The 22,245-nt window shown below is 37.3% G+C and overlaps 1 protein-coding gene across 1 annotated transcript; it reads right to left on the bottom strand.

Moving 5' to 3' along the window:
- Positions 1-417: 417 nt before the first annotated feature.
- LOC139983155 (uncharacterized) lies at positions 418-12,311 on the bottom strand. Its single transcript, XM_071996534.1, has 4 exons — positions 12,080-12,311; positions 7,477-7,542; positions 6,060-6,329; positions 418-3,474 (listed from the first exon to the last, which is right to left on the bottom strand). The coding sequence occupies exons 1-4, from the start codon at positions 12,263-12,265 to the stop codon at positions 3,457-3,459; spliced, it is 540 nt and encodes a 179-aa protein (XP_071852635.1). The 5' UTR covers positions 12,266-12,311; the 3' UTR covers positions 418-3,456.
- Positions 12,312-22,245: the final 9,934 nt, after the last annotated feature.

Here is a 22,245-nt window from a genome sequence, read left to right as displayed (position 1 = left end):
GAACCGTACACAGAGGAGGAGACTGATCATACGCAAGCCCACCTCCCACCCACCACCGCCCCCTTTCCTATTCTCCCTCATTTTCCCTTTCCCTGGTGAGAATTTTTTTCCTTGCTGAGGAGGACGTCACAGGACTGACGTCTTCAAAAATCATAAACAATTTCATATTGTTGAAAAAGAAACTACTATTTTTCATTTTAGTTCACCTTTTGATTATACCAAACTGATCGTTCCCTCCCTCCCCCCCCCCCCCGACAATGTTCATTTCCTAATAAACGTAGCATCCCATAGAAAAGGATACGGCCGAAGCCTGCACTTTCCCCGTCCCAGCTAGGTTGCAAATTAATACAATGACATTTGGTATGTTTCATTCAAGAAACTATTATTATAAAACGTACAGACAATGGAGATGAAAAATAACTTTACTACACAACCGTTTAATTATCTCTAGAACAAAAGCAAATATAAATTTCAAAATAATAATAATAATTAACAAAGGAATCAATAATTACTATCAACAAAGCTAAGGTCGATCGATTTGGAGATTCATATTCACTTTTTTCACCTTTCGTGTTTGCATAGGTAACTAATATATCTATGAACAAATAAATCAAAATTTCATGCGTTTTTTTTTTATATTTTTGTAATATATATATTTTTTTGTATCTTTAACAGATTTTCCAAGAAACAAACTTTCTTGTCTGTTAAGCAATTTAAAAATCTACTTTATTGGCTCCAGTTATAGCAAGCTATAGCTAGGAAAGTTGGTTACGTAATCGACCTGCCACGGTCGTAAATCGACCCCAGGCTTTACAATTAGCCTGCATAGCTTCTTAACACCATTAGGCTCTTTAGTGTAAACACTGTGTGGATGTATGTTCATGTCTACAGCGATCACACAAAGACCCTCATACAAGAAACCATATGTTGCAGGCATTGCAGGCTACTTGGTAAAAGAGAACATTTTACGACCAAGTCGATTACGTAATCTCTAGAAACTTTTCCATGACAGCGTGCTATAGTTGGGTCTATACAGCAGAATTGAATTACAGCTTATATTTACCACCCGCCCTGTCCCGGGCACATAGTTCGGCCTAACATTGTTTTGATGGCGCTAGCTACGTTGTTGCATAGGTAAAGAGATATGATTTGATATCCTAATATATAATATCACACATATTACTATACGCAATGGATAGCGTTAACATCAAATGAAGAAACTCTGAGAGTGTTGTAGTAAAATGATGAAGGTAATGGACAGTCTAGGTTCGAATCCTGGTCAGATCATTATGTTTTGTTCTTAGGGCAAAGCACTTCATCTCTGTTAAGGTTATCTATTTTTTTTGGGGGGGGGGGTAGTTCTTTTATAGGTGTTAATTGTTATCTATTTTCTTTGATGGGAGTACTCTATTCGATTAAGCCCAAAAGGGTTTCTTGGTTTACTTCCTTTCACATTTTTTACTTATTTGCAGTTATATTGTCTTGTTCACCTTGTTATACTATGTGATGAAACAAATAATAATAATAGTAATAATAATAATAATTATATACACATTAGAATATTATATTATTTTACATACACAGTAGAATAAATCTTTACCTGTGGGGGTAACTTGTACATATTTGTGTGTTTGGTCGCAATGTATTGGAGGTATACTGTTTGAATTGTACACACTTTTGGTGTGGGTGTCACACGTTATATGGTGGCCAGGACTTCATTGTGGTATAAGGTCATGTGTGGAAGCTTCTGCCATGAGTACAAGACAATAAATCTTCAATTTGATCAATTTAATAGTTTTTGTATTAATTTTACATCTCATAAATATGAAATTATGAATTTGTGAATTGATATATCAATGTGTTTATCAATGTGTATCATCTAGAAACTTGTTGAATTTGGAATTTCATTTTTTGTTTTCGTAGGTAACCCTTATTGTATGTAGGCCTGTATATTATGTTTACATATCTTGTATATAGTATTGTATAATTCAAACTCTTCTTATTATTATTTACATGAGTATCAGGTTATTGTTAACATCTTTTAAGCTGTTCGTATAACCTTCATATATTATAATTCTCTACGCATTTTTCCTTTGGTAAAATCTTTGATACGTCAATGAGGCTTCTTCGCGAGTTTTAAAGAAAATATAGAGCGTGCTAAGTTTCAAAATGGTGCAATATTTTGTACAGTATGACAATGCGTGGAAGGTGTGCCCCCTCCGCCACCCGACACCCTCCCCCCTCCCTAGAATTATAAGTAGTTGTGCCCCTCAGCTGCAGCTGATAAGAGAAGACTGTTCTGTCAAAATTGTGACCATATATATCCAGTTTCATTTGCATTGCGCATGCGTAGTTCAGATTGACTCAAGTGATACAGTCATTACGTATCATGGCGTGCACTGCGCATGAGTGTGTTATAGCTAGGAATACTTACAAATACAAGTACTTTATATTGTTTCACACATTCTATATAAAGCTAGACATACCTTAATGAGGTTCTAAGTTTTTTAAATAACTGAACGCGAATGTTTGCGCTTAATTTTCGCGCTTTCTGTAAATCCAGTTTGCGTCATTAGACATAACGTGTTCAAAAACTAAAAGAGTGAATTTTAACTAAGATACCTCAAATTTTCATGAATAACGTGAGATTCGCATGTGATTTGTTTTTTGTTGTTGTTTATAGTTGATGTTGTTGTTGTTGGTGTTGATGGTAGCGGCGTTGTTGTAATAGTATCCTCATCGATAACGAGTGGAAATAATCTGCAGTTTTAAGATAGCGATTGATAAGGGGCATCAACTTACTGCAATCGATAGATCGATATATTGCTTCGAGTGATGTCTTCAACTACTGATCAGTATGATCACATTAAATACGATATTGATCAATCGATTGTATATTGACAATCATCCGTATGTATGACAGCACTGTATTATATTGACCAAACCAGATGGATATTTCATATGCCTGATATTATTGATAATCTTAGCAATATACCAAACACAATTGTTGATACAGATCAATAGCTTAAGTGATTGATGAAGTCAAATATGGTTAGGCATGTTATCCTACTGTTGTGACGACATACACTCTATTTAGTGATGTGTATAAACTTGGCAGCATGACAAAGACAATTGCTGTTGTATGGTTTAAGGTTAGGCCTCTTAGCCTACCGTAGTGATATCAAATACTGTAGTAACGTCTGGTATTCCATAATAGTCCAAATGTATGCTAAAGCACCGCAAGCTATTGCTATTTCTTGTATATTGTTAATCATAAGACTATAAAGTATGTACATGTTTAAAGATCTTGCATAACAAATACAAAGTACGGTATATAAAACTTGGGAAATGTTTGATCTTTCGGCAGAAGTATAATTCCACGTCACTATCCTTTCTTTAGTCTTCATTGCGTATTTCCAGCTGCGACATTTGGCAAGAGTTATGTCTTTGATCCATTTATATATAATGAACGACCTGTTGGCACAAAAACAAAAGCATTTGGTTGAATTTTGATTTATGGTTTTATTGGACGAAAGTATATATAGTACAGAAAATATGACATTTGGATATTGCTAACTTGTTTATAGTGCAATCATGATCATTTGCAACTAAAAAATAACAGAAAAATGTATCAAATTGTGTCCATAACGCTTTTGTGTGGAAACAGGTGGTAAAGCCGCAGTCAGCTTCATTCTCTAGCTTCTTATTCTTATATCTACTGGGTTAAAGACTAAAGATATCCCCCCATAGGCGTACGAGGCGGGGGGCAGGGGGCAGACTGCCCCCCCCCCCAAATTTCCAGAGGACAAGAAATTCGGGTAAAAGTCCTGAAAAATTCGGGCAGCCAAAGAGGAGTATATATATATTTTTTTTTTAGGCTGCCCGAATTTTTCAGGACTTTTGCCCGAATCTCTTGTCCTCTGGAAATATATGCAGTAGCTTGCCCGAATCTTTTTCTCAGGTTAAACATGTGCCTTTTTTTCTACATAAAAATTGAGGTGCCTCAAGTTAGCAAGAGGCCAGGGAACCAGAATGAACACTCGGGAAGGGCCGTTTCCGGCCATCTGAGGGGTTTGTAAAACCAAAACTTTTCTAGTACGCTCCGCGCCAACTGATGGTGGCGCTCCGCTCAGATTGTCGTGCATACAACTTTGCAAATCCTGGCTAAGCCCGTGACTTTAAATAAATTTCTGTGGGTCAAACTCAAAGCTATTTGAATGGAAAAAATTGTTAAGATATTAACAAGAAAAAAACTCTAATTCGGAAGATTCCTACATTAGCAACTAACATGATATCACCTCATTTTGTCTCAAAAGAAAACTTGTTCCTTGTTTCCCAATTTGCACATTGGATATTGCAGTGCTAGTATGCATATACGGGGGGGGGGGGGGGGGGGGGCTTGATGGAGTGATGTGTATACACAAATAAGATAATACAATAAGAGTTATATATGGTACTAAATATAAGGCTGCATCAGTCCAATCGAATTTCTGCAAAGTGCCCTTTGATGTCGGTGCCCCCCCCCCCCCCCAGATTAAAAGTGCTTCCGCCGCCCTTGACCTGGACATCCCCAACATGAGTGTATATGAGAAACGTTTTCTTGTGTGTGTGGGGGGGGGGGGGAGTGCCTACAAGCCTAGAAGTACAGGTTTATCATATTCTTTGTAATATTTTATACTTTTTTGTGAGACAAATTGCAGTCTCACCCGACACAGCGACATTATCCCGCCTACGTGTCGTTGAACAATGTATGTTTTTCTGAAGGTAGCTGAGTACTGTGTTAAAATAATAAATACGGTAACTAAATAGGAGCTTAAAAAATATACTGTCCCATTTTTCCCCTTCAAAGTGATGTTACCATTGTTTCTTCTTCTAATTTACCAAATTTTTGGGGAAGTGTAAATTTCTAAAACGTGAGATTATAAAATAAAGAATGTTTAGATGCAACTTGCAAGGCCTCAGAAGTGCCGTTTCCGACAATCTGAGAGGCAAATTTCTTGTACGCTACGCGCCAACTGATGGTGGCGCTCCGCTTAGATAGTGTCACGGGAACTTTCGGGCACAAAAAGTTCTGCCCCCCCAAACTGAAATGGTCCCGTACGCCTATGCCCCCCCCCCCATGCACGGTTACGTTGTTTGGAGCGTTACCAAGGTATATATACATCTGCCTTGTCATCAAAGACCAGAAGTAAACAATAACATAATATTATCTATTCACGTCTAAAAAATGTCGTCAGAGATTCCAGATTATTACGCGTATGGCTTGCCATGTTAATACTTGTCAATAGTTGGCTGGGTCAATTACAAAATAATTTGCTTTTAGCTAGTTTACATGTTGCTAAAATTGTTTTATCGAGCGATTAACTTGGATGACCAGGTGGATTAGCACATGGATTAGCACGTGAATAAACCTCTGTTTCAAATTAAAAGTCTCTCAAGATGTTAAGTAACATCTGACCTTAAACAAAATTGCAATTCATGGTGAAACAAAGTTTTTTTCTCAAAAAAGATATGTAGAAATACAATTTGGACTAATACCAGTGATTCATAACGCTCTACAATAAATCAATTTCAACTTTGTGCTTAAAGTTATATTTTAAGCCTTCCATATCCTACATTCCATTGATATGCTATACCAAGTTGTATATTGAAATAGCTCTGAGAGAAGTAAAACGCCCAATACGTAAGATCTTAGCCTAATGTTGTCGTTCCACTAAATCTATTGGCAGGTTGGTATAGCAATGAATTGCATGAATTGTGACAATCCGACAAAACGCTAAAATCACTCAACAGTACATAACACCGGTCTTTGCAGGGTCAACTTTCTTGTAGGCAGTTTAAAGAGCCGAGGGTCCAGGTCGGACCCATGGTCCTTTCTTAAAATGTCTTCAGCTTTCCCTTAAGATTATTCTGAAAACGAGAATACATTATTTCCATATCCCATACTTCTCCGGACCTCGGGTATTGAGTCCTTGCCAGACAGTCGCCCCCTCCCCCTCTCCACCCCTCCCCCTCCCCTCCCTGCGCAGGATACAAGAAGCCTATAAAACTCTACTTACGTCTGAAGACTCCGGACAGCAGCAACTAATCGCTAGATTAAGGAACGCGGATCCGACGATCAACAGAGAAGCTAAATCAACAATTCCGTAAACGAAAATAGATGCGAACCATTCAAAGAAAACAAGTGTTTCGTTCTGAGCTTTGTACACAGTGCCCTCCTCAAACTTCTCAAAGTAGTTCGCCTCCCACATCTGCCAAGTGATAAGTCCAACAGCGCCACCAACACATATTATGCAAACGAGGCACAACATGATGAGCCCTCTAAAACCCTGGAGAGAAAATTGGATGGAAAAACTGGTTTTTATTTCGCTTGAAGAAATAAGAGTGGCCAAACAAATGAAAATATCTGGTTTAAGGGTGACCAATGTTTTCTTTTTCTTGACTTTTAGCCTACTGAATAAAACCGGTTTGAATCATTTTAATCATTCAACCGTATGTTGCTAGCGTACCAGGCTATACGTTTACGTGGACCTAACTGACACAATACAAATACACCTGCTTTAGAATGCCCTCCCTCCCACCCACCGCCACCCACCCCAACCCTCTCTCCAAAATAGATATTAAAGATACAATATACACTCCAATCTTAACACACCCAGACTAGTAACGGTTTAGCACTGCGCCCCCACTGACCCACTTCCGGGTCAACAACCACCTCCTCTTCCTTACTTATCCATTATTCTGAAGACCTGCACCAGCTGGTTTCGTCTGAATCCTCACCTATCGTACCGGAATGTAGTATACATTTTCAATTCCTTATTCTATTCATTGATTACATTTTATCCCGTTTACGTGTTTCTCTCGGACCCTCAATGTAATGTCCGATAGGTTCAAAACAGGTACTCAGAAGAATGCAAGAAGCGTATATGCTGTATCAATGAAGGAAATGAAATCAGAGAAATTCTTTTAACTGATCTAGTTAAACTATCTAGTTATTTACTCACTTCCGGTTCAACGTCAACTATAAAGATCAACTTTTTGTTGTTGTTGTAAGTTTTCATTAATTTGGGAGTTAACAACCCCATCATCAACATGTGTAAAAAACATATTCTTCGAAAACCTACTTTAACCCATTAAAAAACGCCCCGGCAATTGACATTTTGGGTAATCTCGTGACATTAACCTCTGGCATATCTGAAAACAGAGATTGACCCAAAGGAGCCTCTGTGTCACCGTGTGACGTCATTATGGGTATACCGCGAAAATCAAACGTTGATCTAGGTTGTGTTTATACAAAAGTTAGCGAACAATAAATTGTTCTGTATTTGACTTCCAATTTCGAACGTTTGAAAGCTAATCTAACTAAAACAAAAGTTTACTGTAACTATCAATTCTATCATTGGAAACATTACCTTGTACATTGACTATCCTGACAAGCGGGCTAATGTCTATAAGCCTAAAATATGTTAAACTTACGTAATCTTCATCTGTGTGTTTCATAGTCTTGGCAACGCCTAGAGATCCAATACCTGTGGCAACAGACTGCAGGAGGAGAAAAATAAAACGATAAATTAAAGATTGTCATGTAAGATACACTAATTTGATTTTGTTTCTTTTGTTTCGTTCTTCTTCCTTTAAATTCTGATAATCGTTTTAAAAATGGAATTTAAAGTTAACCTTAATTATATGTAAATATATGTAATTATATGTAGCACACACAACGTACTGGTATGAATAATTTATGATAATATATAACCGTACAAAAATCATAGTCATATACAATTTTATATTTATATTTATTATTTGTCTTTTTAAAAACAATTTTTTTAAAAACTATTTTATTAAGTATTATTAATGTATTTATGACTTCTTAAATTTTCATACTTTGATATTATTATGTGTCTTATCAGAGGGCCTCGTGGAAGATTAGCTATTGCTAAACGAGCTACCCTCTTAAAATAAAGTTGAAATGAAAATAAAAATTATATTATCTTATTAACATATATTATCTTATACATTATCATAAGACTTTCTAATGACGTCATGCAAATTTTCGTATAATAATAGTAATTTATTCAATTAATTGAAACGAACTTGTAAACGGCCTGTCCGATGAAGTAAACATTCCCCTTTTTTGTTCTTTGTCTATTTCCGCTGTTGTCAACTGTTCATATGTTTTTGTCTGAACATTTACTACCAGTATAATTCACTTAAGCAGAACATTTTTGTGCATACAAGCATGTTATTCACCCATATGGTGGTATAATCAATCTTGATAATTCCGTTTTATTTAAGCCCGTACCTTTTTTTTATTTATTCTTGCATAGTATAATTTGAAACGGTGACTGCGTTTTTGGTTTCGATGAAATCGTAACCTATGCATTCATGCAGGCGGAGAGTGTGTGTATGTGTGTATGTATGTATGTGTGTGTGTGTGTGTGTGACGCCTGGCTTGTAAACACGGTATCTCAAGTAGGGAAGCTTGGACCAATCTAATATTTGGTGTATATGAGTACCACATTGAGTAGATGTGCCCTATTTTTTGTGTTGCCTGTGAAGGTCACCAAAGGTCAGTTAGAGGCCAAAAACCAAAATATTAAAACAAGCAATAACTCCCATTGACAGGATCCGACATGGTTGATATTTTGGGACCAGTTGTGAATGGGGTAAGGGATCATTTCAAAACATAACGGTCATGTGATCCAAGGTCAACAAAGGTCAATCAGGGGTCAAAAACTAGTATTTTTGCAATAACTTGAGAACCAAATGTCCGTGAAGGTTGGGAGTTGCGCTATTGTAATCAGGGAGTCGACCCGCATCTAGGTGACCTTTGACCTCAGGATGACCTCCGGTGACCTTTATCAGTTTTTTGGGTTATTTGAATTTTCGTGGCCATAATCGGATCTCAAAGGTACCTTCCGATCAAAATGGTCCATAGTTGACCCCTGTGCGACCTTCGTGTGCGAAGTTATCAGAGGTCAATGTTTTTGTTTTATAATAAGTACAGTTAGGATGGTCGCACAGACTTGTCATGTTGCTTTTTGGAATCAGCGTGTCAAACTACATCTGATTGCGAGGTCAAAAGGTCAAAGGTCAAATCTTAAAAAATATGCTCATTTTAGGAGATACGGGGCAAAACAAAATAGAACAAAGATTAGTTTAAAAAATTGTTGACATATGATAGAGCTTTTTGTGCTGAATATAGGAAACCAACTCCCGCTTCAATCGGACACCCAGTTCTCAAGTTATGAGGGGCCAAAGGTTGGTTTTGATACATTTCTAGCAATAACATTATGTGTGTACATTGTAGGCCAAACAAATTTTAGGACAGAGTGCACCTCATCAAGAGAAACATTTTTGATAAAAACCATCAGGTCATCCAAGGTCATTCAAGGTTGATTATGTGCCAAAAACTCCCAACTTATGCTAATTTTTGCAACAACTTCTAGTCACGAAGTCTGACATGGCTGGTATATTAGGACAAGTTGTGAATGAAGTAGGGACACATTTTCCAAAATAACCGTGATGTGATCCAAGGTCACCAAAGGTCATTTATGGGTCAAAATGTGTTTTTTCCCGATAACTTGTGAAACTACCACTGACAGGGTTGAGAGTTACGCTATTGTAATACAATGGTCGAACTGCATTTGGGTGACCTTTTACCTCAGGTTGACCTCCAGTGACCTGTATTAGCTTCTTTCAAGTTGATTCTTAGAAGTTTCGTGGGCATATTCCAATCTAACTTGTCCATAAGTGGACTCCTCTGCAACCCTAATGTGCGAAGTTATTAAGAGATTTGGTTTGGTTTTGTAATACTTGGTGTGTGGATTCATAACATTGAGTACAAGAACCCTATTGCTTTTGATGGAGGTGTGTATAACCACGTACAGTAGACTGACCTGTGTTAGCGTGTCATAGTGAGCTAGTTCTGGTTATACTAAAAAGCAGAAGTCTAGTGCATTAAAGTCATCGAAACCTCAATGCATTTTGCATTCTGGTTAATATTTACAACGTGTGCACACTACTGGATATCTACAAACATACCTACTTGAGGGAAAAAATGAAACTATTCGTAGATTATAATGTACTATAACAACATTTTTAGGGACGGGTGGGGGGGGGAGGTCCTGAAACCCATCGATAATTGTGTAACTTGTAACTTACAAAATTCTGCTAAAATAAGATTAAATTAATTAATTATTTTATTTAATTATATTATATTATATTATATTATATTATATTATATTCCTTATACTTACACTTCACGACATCTCCGAAGTAAAGATTTTGAGAGCGTTTCATACCTATCATACATGTACTGTGGTGACTGTACTTCAAAGCATAATGTAAACAATATAGCGCAATTAATCTAAGTTGTAAGAGGAATTTCCCCAAGCTACACGTTTTGTTTATAGCACAACCAGTTATAGCTTGTTAACCAAACAAGATTATTATTTACACCTAAACCAGCAGACCCTCTCATGTTCATCAAGGTTCCAATCCCCTTCAAACATACATATTTCAACACCATGTACCAAAACACACAACGTCCGTCCATGATAACTATATACCAAGTTATGCCATCATTCATGAAATATCGTTCTCTTGGACTCGTCACTTAGTTTTGAAAGTTGGCAGCCTTTTTTCTTTTTTTTTATTGAAAGAGTAATAATTTATAAGTTAGCGAACTACACTGGGCGAGCACAGTATTTCAAATGTGTGGCGGGGGGGGGGGGGGGGAACATCCCGACTGGATTAGGTACATGTGCTGAACTTTCAGGAGAGGCGAAAGAAGGATTTTAGAGAGGAGGGAGTGTAACACAGACCTGGGGCTACTGGCGCCGACTCCTATGTAGGGGGCCTGGGATCCTCACCAGAAGAAATATAAAGGCGCATTATAAGGCATATTTAGACTAAAAAGTTACCTATTAAAGCAAGGTTCCGCTAATAAATATACCCTTGAGTTTTTGTGTGTGTGTGTTTGACAAAGGGGGCCGGTGTACACCCGTAGTAATGGCCTAAGTCTTCTCCGGCTTCATGTAAAAAATACTGAACCAATACCCCGCCTGACTATAGAAAGAAGGGAAATGCCGCCCCCCCCCCCTCCCCGTGAAAGCCACTGAGGAACTTTGTGAAAGTATATATCATCCTAACGACTCCGTGATACAATACCAAGATACTTTCTTTGTTTCGGTGGGTGTAAATCTTTTGAAATCGTGTATATAGCAGAACGTCATTGTTATGAAAGCTTATTGTTCATACTTGTTTTCTTTTGCTTGTCACTTTGGGTTTCTGGTTTCCATATCAGACACACAAGAACAAGATGGTAAGGCAACCGTATCCTGTCTTATCTTTTCAATTTTATTTGTCGTTGTATCTGAGCGTGACCATTAACCGAAGCATAAAGATTATATCCACATACGGCGAATCTGACAGGCATTTTGCCACGATGTGGCCTTATATTACAAGTTGTATATGCGTGTATGTATCTGAATATGAATATGTGTATGTATATCTATTTGTATAGACATATGCATTATACATCAAACTGGATTTGTTGGATTTATACATATCCTCAGTTCTACTATAATCCTAATAGCACATGCTACTAATTTATCAGCACGATCCAGTTCTAATTACTGCGGTATAGCATGTACAAAACTTTAAGATTTACAGTAGTGAAAAAAGAAATAAGAATCAAAAATCTATAAACCGGAAGAGATTTTCAGGAATACATCTTATTCGTTGAGTTTTGCTTTTGCGATCATTACTAAAGAGTGTTAGATACATTTTAAGAAAAAGTCGCCCATGCAGGAAAGAACCTGGGCACGAAAACCAAACAACCAAACGACTGATCCGCTCTCAACCCCAGTCCCCTTGCATTGGGACTGTGACTGTGTGATCATCATCGGGTGTGCATCACCATTCCCCTCGAAAGGGAAAAAATACTACACATGATCTTAGCCAAAAGGCCGAGTGTTAGAAACCATTTCACCATCTCACTAACGCATCCCTGTTACCATGGTGATACAACTGAGTATATATATATATATATATATATATATATATATATACTCACAGAGACTCCCGCCCAAACTAGTGCATAGCCAAAGTTGAATATCCAATCTTCCAGAAACAGACGCATAATGATTCCGGTTGCGGCCAGGACGAATCCAAATACGATCATATTTATCGCCGACTGTCTCATGGCGTCGATTCTGAACTTCAGCGAGAAGCGACAGCAGCAACCACCACGCCGACACATCTTTCTGTCTATATGCTACCTGATGAATAAACATGAGATATGTCATTATCATAATGTGCAGTTCAGATTTTTCAGTCGAAGTTTTACTTCTACCTGCAGGCGTAACCACATTTGACACAACCAACCCTCATCCCACCCCAACCCTCCTCCTTCTTCCAAAATCGCCACTAGCAAAATGAATATTCATGATATGTAAAACTCCTGGCGTATAGTATATCACTGTATAGCATGTACGTGCTGTACAAACTATAAACAGTCGAAAACTCTTTCAACATTGTTTCAGAATATGCAAAATATAGCATCATGTTTGCATCTAAGCAACCACCATTTTACCAGCTGTCTCCGATAGGAGGGGTCCACCACCCTGCTGGAAGACACATAAACTTAGGCCCGACCCACATTCCAAACATAACAAAATATTTGTTAGATTCAAGTTTCTGTCAGTGTTTTTACTGAGTTAAAAGTCAGTTAGGTCATCCAAATCTCTCTTCCCTCCCCCCGCCCCCTCCTCCCACTCTCATCAAGGGCCAAATTCGACTCGTAATGTAACCAGCTATGTCGTGATAGACCTATCCTAATTTAAATCAGCCAAAGGACGAAACCGGTCGTGAAGTTGATTTTTTTTTTTTTGGGGGGGGGGGGGGGGGAGGTGTATTGATCATTAACAAATACCCGCATGTTTTACAATCCGTTACAAAGTTCCATGGATAAACAGCCAATCATGAATGAGAGTTTTGTCGTCTGCAGGTATAAACAAATCCTTAAAGATTTTGGTCGAGTGATTAGAATTACATAACAACGTTTTAAGGAGAATACTTAGGACCTGACGTCATTAGCAAGAAGCACTCCAGAAGTGTAGATTATTTTAAAGGGGAATATCTTCAAACACGGAGTGGTTATAATGACACTTCTTTACACTCCAGTTTTCCTTCCTGTTATTATTTTTTCTCACTATGACCGTATCAACAAGATATTTCTGCCTAACGTTATCATTTAAAGGTCTACGGACAACATTGTCCTAACCACTCTAATCGACATTAAAAATCATGAAAATAGCTGCAACTCCGATCAAAATCCATCAAAGATTGACAATTTTACAAGTATGATCAAATCCATCAAAGATTGACAAGTTTGCAAGTCATTTCTTAATTCTAGTTTGAGTTATGAATAAACATCAGCTAACTATATGCACATTGGTGATGTAAAAGGAGTGACTGCCTAATATTCTGTTATGCTATCGCTAACACTATGCCAGCACATTTGTTTGTTTCAAGTTCACGCTTTAATTTTGACCCTGGACTATTCATTTAATGCATAAACTATATACCTTCTTCAGCTCCTTGGGATCTGGTATAGGTTTACAGTCAGAGAACTATTTCGGTCGGTGAATCATAATCCCCCTTAAGTTTGCTGAATTTATACCTTTAAAGTTTCGAAATTTTCTGTCGGAACATTATTTGACGTTTCCTTCTCGCTCAAACTATAGTTACAATAATGTGTAAAAGCCCCGTATCATATGTGCAAAGTAGATTAGGCCACTGTATGTAATTAACGGCTTATTAAATTTCTACAGTATTTTACAGGTGCCTATATCCAAGTTGTGTGAGGTGTACAACCCTCACCACCCCCTTCCCCTCACCCAATCCCATCTGCAACCCCACTCAAAGATAATAAGAAGTATTTACAAGCCTTGAGCATACAGGGTGCCTCAATCCACCATTTCACGTCTAAAATGTATTTTGTTTTTGCTGCATGAGGACCAATAAAGCTCTTTCCTGGAAGCCGGCCTCAGCAATCATAGTGCCGACCCACTCCCCCTTTCCCATTTTTTTAAAGTCCTGCATCCACCCCTGTCACACCCCTCCTTTTTATCAAATTCTGCACCCCCCCCCCCCCCCGTAGTACGTTACAGTGCAGTCAATGTAACTATATCATCCCACTAAATTCCAAAATTGAAAACATTTAAATTCAATTTAGCAGAGTAGATTTTGCTATAATTCAATTATAGTTTCACCTAGGTATGTTAATGATAATTTGTGTCAACTTGAATTAAATAACATCGAAAGCGATACTTTCTGTGGTAAACAGAGTAATCAGAGCTTACTACACGCCGGCCGGTCGGCTGGCTGTCGCAGTAGCATAATTTATATCATCTAGCCTATTATCCTGAATGGTTTCGTGTTATTAAAACAATTATTTAGTGTCCACAACAAATTGATATGCTGTTCTTTATTTACGTACGTATAGTATAGTTAACCATTAAGAGAAGTCAAGAATCGACAAGGGCAGGGGATCGAAAAAGGCATGGGATCGACAGGGGCAGGGGATCTACAGGGGGGTGGGGAGAAGAAAGAGGGTAGAAATCCCTACCTACAATTATATGAAAACAATAACTGAATGGTTGAAATCAATATACATTGAACAAAGAGATAATGATATTAAGAATAAAGAAATGGACATTTTGACGCTTGAATCTTTCCTTACTTCAATATGCAAATGTGAATACATTATCTTTATGCCATGAGTTTCCACCCCTCATCACCCCCCCCCCCTTCCCCTCCGACAAACAACAAAAAACAATGTGTTAATTTAATTCAGTACAAACGTTGCCCTAAAAACATCTACACAATTGTACCTTACCGTGCTTAACACAGAGTAAATTAACACTGCGTCATGTATAAGTAATGTTTAAGTAATTAATGCTTATAAAAAAGCCATTCCATAGCCTTTTCAGTGAGACAGCTATATGTTTCGGTTGCTTCTGGGGAAACAACTTTCAATATGCCAATATATTTCTCTCTAATGCTATCGTAACGCGGTCCTATACTTCGCTGGGCCTGGTGGTTTGGGATTTAATGAGCAGATATGTTGATTCAAAGTTGATTTAATGTCTATATTATGTATAGGCATAATGTAATAGAATTCTATATATAATGTAAGAATCCATAGAGTTTCAGCATGTAAATTTGCCTGAATTTCTCCTAGTTGCTGGCAATGCTCACATTGTCGTTAATTTAAATGGTAAGACTATGTCTGTACCAAGCCATTTACCCACACGCACCTAACTTTCAAGATGTAAATACCTTAGCGATACAATTATTAAAAAGCACATGTATCAGTAACATTTTACGTATTATCTGAAAACAAAAATGAACAGCACAAAACAACTTACCTTATATATTAGGCTACGTATAAAACAAATGAACTCGGTTTGTAAGATCAATTGTCCAGTACTGAGTACCAGGACAGACAGACAAACCGACGGATGGATCTACACACTTGTTACAAATCGCTAGTACTGGATTTTTGCGGTAGTCAATATTCCCAGCATAGCATCCGTCCTGAATATGCCTCTGTTAGGCTATGAATTAGGCTCGCATCTCCATACAGGCGGGAAAGGCTAGCTACAGTGGCGTTGATGACAAATTCCTTAATTACGTTTGCAGGTAGCCGTCATATATATACACACTATAGCAGTAGACTTGAATACCAGCATATTTCACATTATAGCACAAAGTATCAATCTTTCTCACTGTTCCCCGAAGTAAATTTCAGATGTGGCAGTTCTTTCTTCTTTTTTTTCTGTTTTTCAAACATAGGACTTGATATTCAGAAGATAAAACTAGAGACATATATACGTAAACACTGCTAAGTTATTGCCATATATATATATATATATATATATATATATATATATATATATATATATATATATAAAGATATGTATGACACAATATAAAGCCTATTACGCAGTATTACACAGTTTTGAAGAAAGAATAGGTTTTTGTTAAATAATTGTTGCCAATTTAAACTGTTGTATCATACTGAAGTCAGAAAGATCACATGGCCATGACCTTAACAACCTGTAGATTTCAATGAAAAGAATCACAAATCCGTGACGGGCTGCTTTTTAACAGGATTAAAATTTTGAAAGTTCACAAACACTGGTTTCCTTCTGCGTCTGTGTATAGGCCTATAGTCTATACCATAGCTGTATTTGTTTTAATGGAGTCGTCGTGGTACAAATTGCATTGTACACAATATACCAGCCTTATATACACATGCACACACACGTGAGTTGTATACCAGACACAATGTCGAAAGAAACTGCGTATATGCCTGATACCAGTAATATGTCTGCAAATGTAGGGGTACTGGGAGGAATTCAGAGATATAACTAAAAAACAATTTACGATAAAAAAGTTTGAATGTTAATTGCCGTTTTGTGCAATAAACTAAAAGAAATTAAATTTCACACAGTTATGAACAGTGTATGGTGTATGTTTATAGTAACATACGGTTACGTAGTTATATATATATATATATATATATATATATATATATATATATATATATACCGATTAATTTCACATGTCATCGATTTAAATTAGTATTTGTCGATTTAAGTAGATATGTCGAATTAAACTGGTATTAGTCAATTTCAATGGACATCTACCAGCTTAAATCGATGATCAATTTTAATCGGTAGAAGTCAATTGAAGCTGCTAGAAACTGGTATAAGTCGAAGGAAATTGCAATATTAAATCGGTATATGTCGATATACCCACTAAGTGAGACTGTTGGTTCGCCATAAAGCTGTTGGAGGCGTGATGAAACAATGATGATACCTAGATACCTCAAATTTAAAGGGGGGGGAGTGGGGGAGGAGGTATTTGCACATCCAGTTCATTCTGATCAAGAATATTGGTATACGTGTATGTCGGTGAAACAAACATACGAAAGTCATGAAGTGAAGTGAGTGTTTTGTTATCATATCGATTGTTCAAATATGCAAATAGCGCCACCGCAAGCCAGTGATAAAATGGATCTAGTTGTAATATAGTGTTGCACCTTGTTGTGGTATAAGTTTTGGTGGCTACAGTAATTAACTTGAATGAGGTAAACGTTATTCAAAAAATGAAGCAAGTTGAGGAAATATTTGTCTTCTCCTTCTTCTTCTTCTTCAATCATCTGAAGTAGAATAATTTAAGTAAGTTTTATTTCGAATGTTGTATTCTTCGTTCATTTATCCTTTTTTATTTGTGGATGAACGTTTTACTTTCCCCATTTGCGATATGAATGGTTTGCATTTCTGGTTTAAGGAAGACTAGTAGCAAGAAGTGTAGGCTAACTTATAGGCTATCATGAAGGATCATGAAACTATAATCTATATACACCAGTGGCGTAATCAAGCGGGGGCGGGACGTTCCGCGCCCGGTACCAGTCAGGGGGGGGGGCGCCATGCCACAGCCCCAAACAATAAGTGAAAGAAAGAGAAAATATAAGAGGAATATGATTGAGGATTCCTAAACATATAATCAGTTCAAAGCTTGGCAAATGATAGCACCAGTTATAGCATCTAAACCACCTCAGGCTGACATAAACAGAAAGTTCTCAAATGGGAAGGTGGGGGGGGGGGGCACATCTGTTTATAATGTTCATTCTATTCTCAGTGTTTCTTCTATATCTTGGTTGAGTCTTCTTTAAAAAAAAAAGGTGTTTCAAGCGAACGGCTGATCTAATACACATGAAGATATCTCAGTGACCTTTAACCTGATCATTTTCAGTATCTATTCCCTCCCGAAGGGACTATTTCTACTTCACTTGGCGTAACATCGTCATGATCATACGATTCGAGTCTCAACGTAAGGAGACTGGGGGAGGGGAGGGGTGAGAGTGGATCCAGTTCTGTGGTTCTTTCTACCAAGACTCTCATCTTGGGTGATTATTAAAATTAAACAATGGAACACAAAGGCTACCATACAATATCTTAGATATAATACTGTGAAGGCCTTTCAATACTGTTAGATTATTCGCTGTTACTCATTAAATACAAGAGCTTATAACTTGCAATCACGACCACTGTTAATGTCACATCTCTGTTGGTGGTGATTAATATTCACTTTGCCTAAACTAACGTCGACAGAAGAATTCAAAAACATTCCTTATAGTCAAAGTGTGACACTATATCGATCGTCCAGGGAAAATACCATTAAAGAGATATGTTGCTATAAGGTAACACCGTGTCATTACATTCGGGGAAATATGCTACCAGGGTCCAAACAGTGTCTTGTCCCATTCTTTTCCTACCACCTTGTCCACCCTCCCTCACCCAGGCCTGACGAGAGGGAAGAGGGGGGGGGGGGACTATAGGGTAGTACAGTCCCTGACTTCATGGTAATTCGGGTACCCTGAGAAAATAAAATCGGATGAATTATGATGATGTCTATTTTCATTTCATGATATCATAATTAAAGATTTGAAGACTTCAAAAAAAGTGCTCGGTGATATAATTGACCACCTAATTAGTCTTACTCCCATGAAGAAACTTGAGATATTACTTAATAATTGAAAGAAGAGATCAGAAAGTTCAACAGACACATTGTCAATATGTTGATGAAATGCCTCGTCACACATTAATCCTATACAACCTCCACCATCTTCCCCCTCCCCCCCCCACCTCCCCCCCCATCCTTCCCCATCCCACCAACTCGTTCCAATTGACCCGAATGTCTCACTTTGCCCATCTGTGTCTTAGGCGAGTAGTCATCGCTGTCTTTCGTTGTGCATAATAATATATATATATATCAATCAATCGTCTAATATCGCACGTGAAAAAATTCAGCTTCAACTCTCAACGAAATAAAAGGCATATATCGATCTGTGAGATGGTTTCATAGTATTTATCTTTTCACCGCAGACTATGTCGAGTTGACTGAAGGACAATAAACCAGACAGATTTTTTTTTTTTTTTTTTGGGGGGGGGAAATAATATTTTAATGTGTTCAAGGTACCCCACGGATGGTTAAGAGGACTGTGTGAATTCTTACATGCAAGAAATATGAACATGATATGTTGAACTTTTTGTCTGCAAAATTTATAATACGAATAAGCCCAAACATACGGTGCTGTACTATACTCCATGGCGTGTTAATCCCTCGCGGTCCCTCGACCGATGTTCCCTTATAATGCGAATGTGTGGCCGTGAAAGAGATCCTAGCGTTGGGATCCGTCTATGCATGGAGTTGATAACTCCCTGGTCGATGGAAGCAACAGCAGCACGCATGCGTACCAAACAGATAGGCTACTACATAAATCGATAGTGTAAACAAACGTATCGTTTCATTAGAATACAACATACAGCTTTAACTTGCATAAATGTATAATAGTTATATGATATGATGGGGCCTGTTTGTTCACTCTGATTAAATTTCGATGGTAACATCTGTCGCTTTACTCTCAAACAGATTGTGCACATGACATGATGTTATTGTAAAGTAAGGAATTCGCCACTAATATATGAAGAATAAGCCAGTAGTTTAAAGTAACAATGTCATTTCCCTGCGTCTGTTGTTCTGTTGTTCTGTCAACATAATATTGGCATGCTGACATGACCATGGAATTTTATACAATAGGGTTTAAAAATTAGACAGTTTCATGGCGGAGAAGAGGATATATATATAATATATATATATATATATATATATATATATATATATATATATATATATATATATATATATATATATATATATATATATATATATATAGATATACATATATATATATATATATATATATATATTTATATATATATATATATATATATATATATATGGTACTATTGAAGTGTCCCTTTAAAATAAATATAACTTTGTACTTATAACAGTAATTAATACATAAGTATACACAGAGGCTCTCTTTAAAAGAAACGGCAATATACTTATTTATTGCTGGTTATGCCTCGTCATGTGGTAACGGAACGGAATCCTTGACATCAGGCGGCAGTATTGCGTACATGACATAGAAGGATGCTGAATCAAGTGACGTCACTGGTAGGAAAAGAACAGCTGTGCGACCTTTCATATTAGCCAGTACAAACTAACAGCAAATATCACAACGTCGTAAGTGTGTAGAATTGGATTGGGCGGCTCCGGTCGGAAAGCACAATCCTGCTATAACTAACTGACATTTTTCAGAGCATCCTGCAAAAAGCGTTTTTTTCTTCGCTTTGATTTTGGTTTATGAACGGTTCGATACTTAAATGAAATGCTTGAATGTAGTCACCTTGTTGATTAACCATGATTTCAGATAAAGTGGAACAAAGAAAAAAATATTAAACTTTTTTTTTTCTACGTTCTTCGAATGTGATGAATATTACATGGCATGTGATAGTGTCTTTGAGAACTATTTGGAGTATATTTTACAAGGGTATCAATAATGAAACGCTCATTTAACGTTCACACGTTGAGAAAGATATCTTTTAGTTATGGGATCGGTGCCGGTATAGCTAAATGGCAGAAAAGGCTAGTGCTCTAAGTTCAAGGGGCCCAAGATCAAGTGGGCTCTGTGAGCATTTTTAAGAAACGTCAATTGTCTTTATTCGCATCGCGCCAGTAAAATTTGATAACACTTGGAGGGGGAGGGGGGGGGGATGAATATGCATGTAAAACAGTCTTTGATGTTGTTAACGTCTTCTGCTTCCATCTTGAATTTTGGGTAGTGCACCGGAGGAGCTGACGTAATGGCCTGTGTGCTAGACTTCGTAGACCTGCCGCTTTCATTGATGAACCTCATGTGTTCATAAGCTATAATTTATCAAAGACTAATAATGGTAAAGAAATTAAACTTGACTGATAGCATTTTTTATTATTTTGCGACGGTTGACAATACAACAAACACATGTACGCTACACGGAGAGGAGAATTGTGTGATCATCATTCTAAACGTTAACACCGTCGAAATTTCAGTTTATCTATCAAGCAAACATCCCAACCCACACAAGAAAAATAGTTAATACTGAATAAAAAAAATTATGTTTTCCTATATGTTTCAACCGAGGATATATAAGCAGTCTTTTGTACAAACGATCCCACCGTCACCCATGTATGGCAAGCCATGTGGGACAAACACCGCATAATATATCCGCGTATTAAGTGGAATTTATACGCGTATTAATTGGAATATGTACGCGTACATATTATTAGCCAATCATATGGCTTAAATATATCCGCGTATTAATTCGAATATATACACGTATTAATTCGAATATATACACGTATCAAATAAAATACATATGGGGATTAAATCCAATATATGCACGGATTAATTCGAATGCACACGAAAACACATTTCCGCTCTTGCTGTTTACATATACCAACGATAAATGATATTGCGGGCTCGCGAGATCGATTCAAAAAGCGAAACTTTACACATGTACAACACATGTATATTCGAATTAATACGCGTATATATTCGAATTAATACGCGGATATATTATGCGGTGTTTGTCCCACATGGCTTGCCATACCCGTGCATCCTTGTATTATAATGTAAACAAGATAAATATGCGAGACATTGCCAGATGTGTAAATACACTCTATGTGGATAGATAGATTACTGTTGCGATCTAGTATATCATGGACTGTGTATGTGTCGATATACAATTGCATATCGTATGAATTATAAATATGTATAAGGGCTTGTACGTATTCATAGCACTGAACTAATGTACAACAAACTAACGTGTTATTTCAGTTGGTTAAGCCAGGTTACATACCGTACATTCAGTTACCTTTTCACAACCTATTACCAAGTTTTTAAAAGCAACTATGAGGTCTACCTTCCTACAGCCAATTAGAGCCAACCGTTTAAAGGCGCACAAAGAAACGTCCCCTGCCGGTAATCTGACCTACTTTCGAATGAGGTGTAACAGAAGTGTTAAGACACCACCATCGATCCCAGAAATACACATACAGCTTGCTATCGTCGGTAATTAGACACTAGTGTACAGTCAATACATACAGCTGCGGCCAATACCCACAACACTGTGTACATAGAAGCGATGGACATCTCAGGTCTAGATAAGTGATAACAAGGTATCACGTTGCATTACTGTCTGCATTTTGTAGCGACAAAAAGAAAACTGTTTGGGGCGATTCTTCGATGTCTTCAATAGCCATTGAACTTGTCACAACCCG

Source organism: Apostichopus japonicus, chromosome 16 (genome assembly GCF_037975245.1).
Source record: "Apostichopus japonicus isolate 1M-3 chromosome 16, ASM3797524v1, whole genome shotgun sequence".
In the NCBI taxonomy this organism is placed as follows: Eukaryota; Metazoa; Echinodermata; class Holothuroidea; order Aspidochirotida; family Stichopodidae; genus Apostichopus; species Apostichopus japonicus.
The sequence above is the reverse complement of the archived record's forward strand: the minus strand, read 5'-3'. Positions and strand labels throughout refer to the sequence as shown.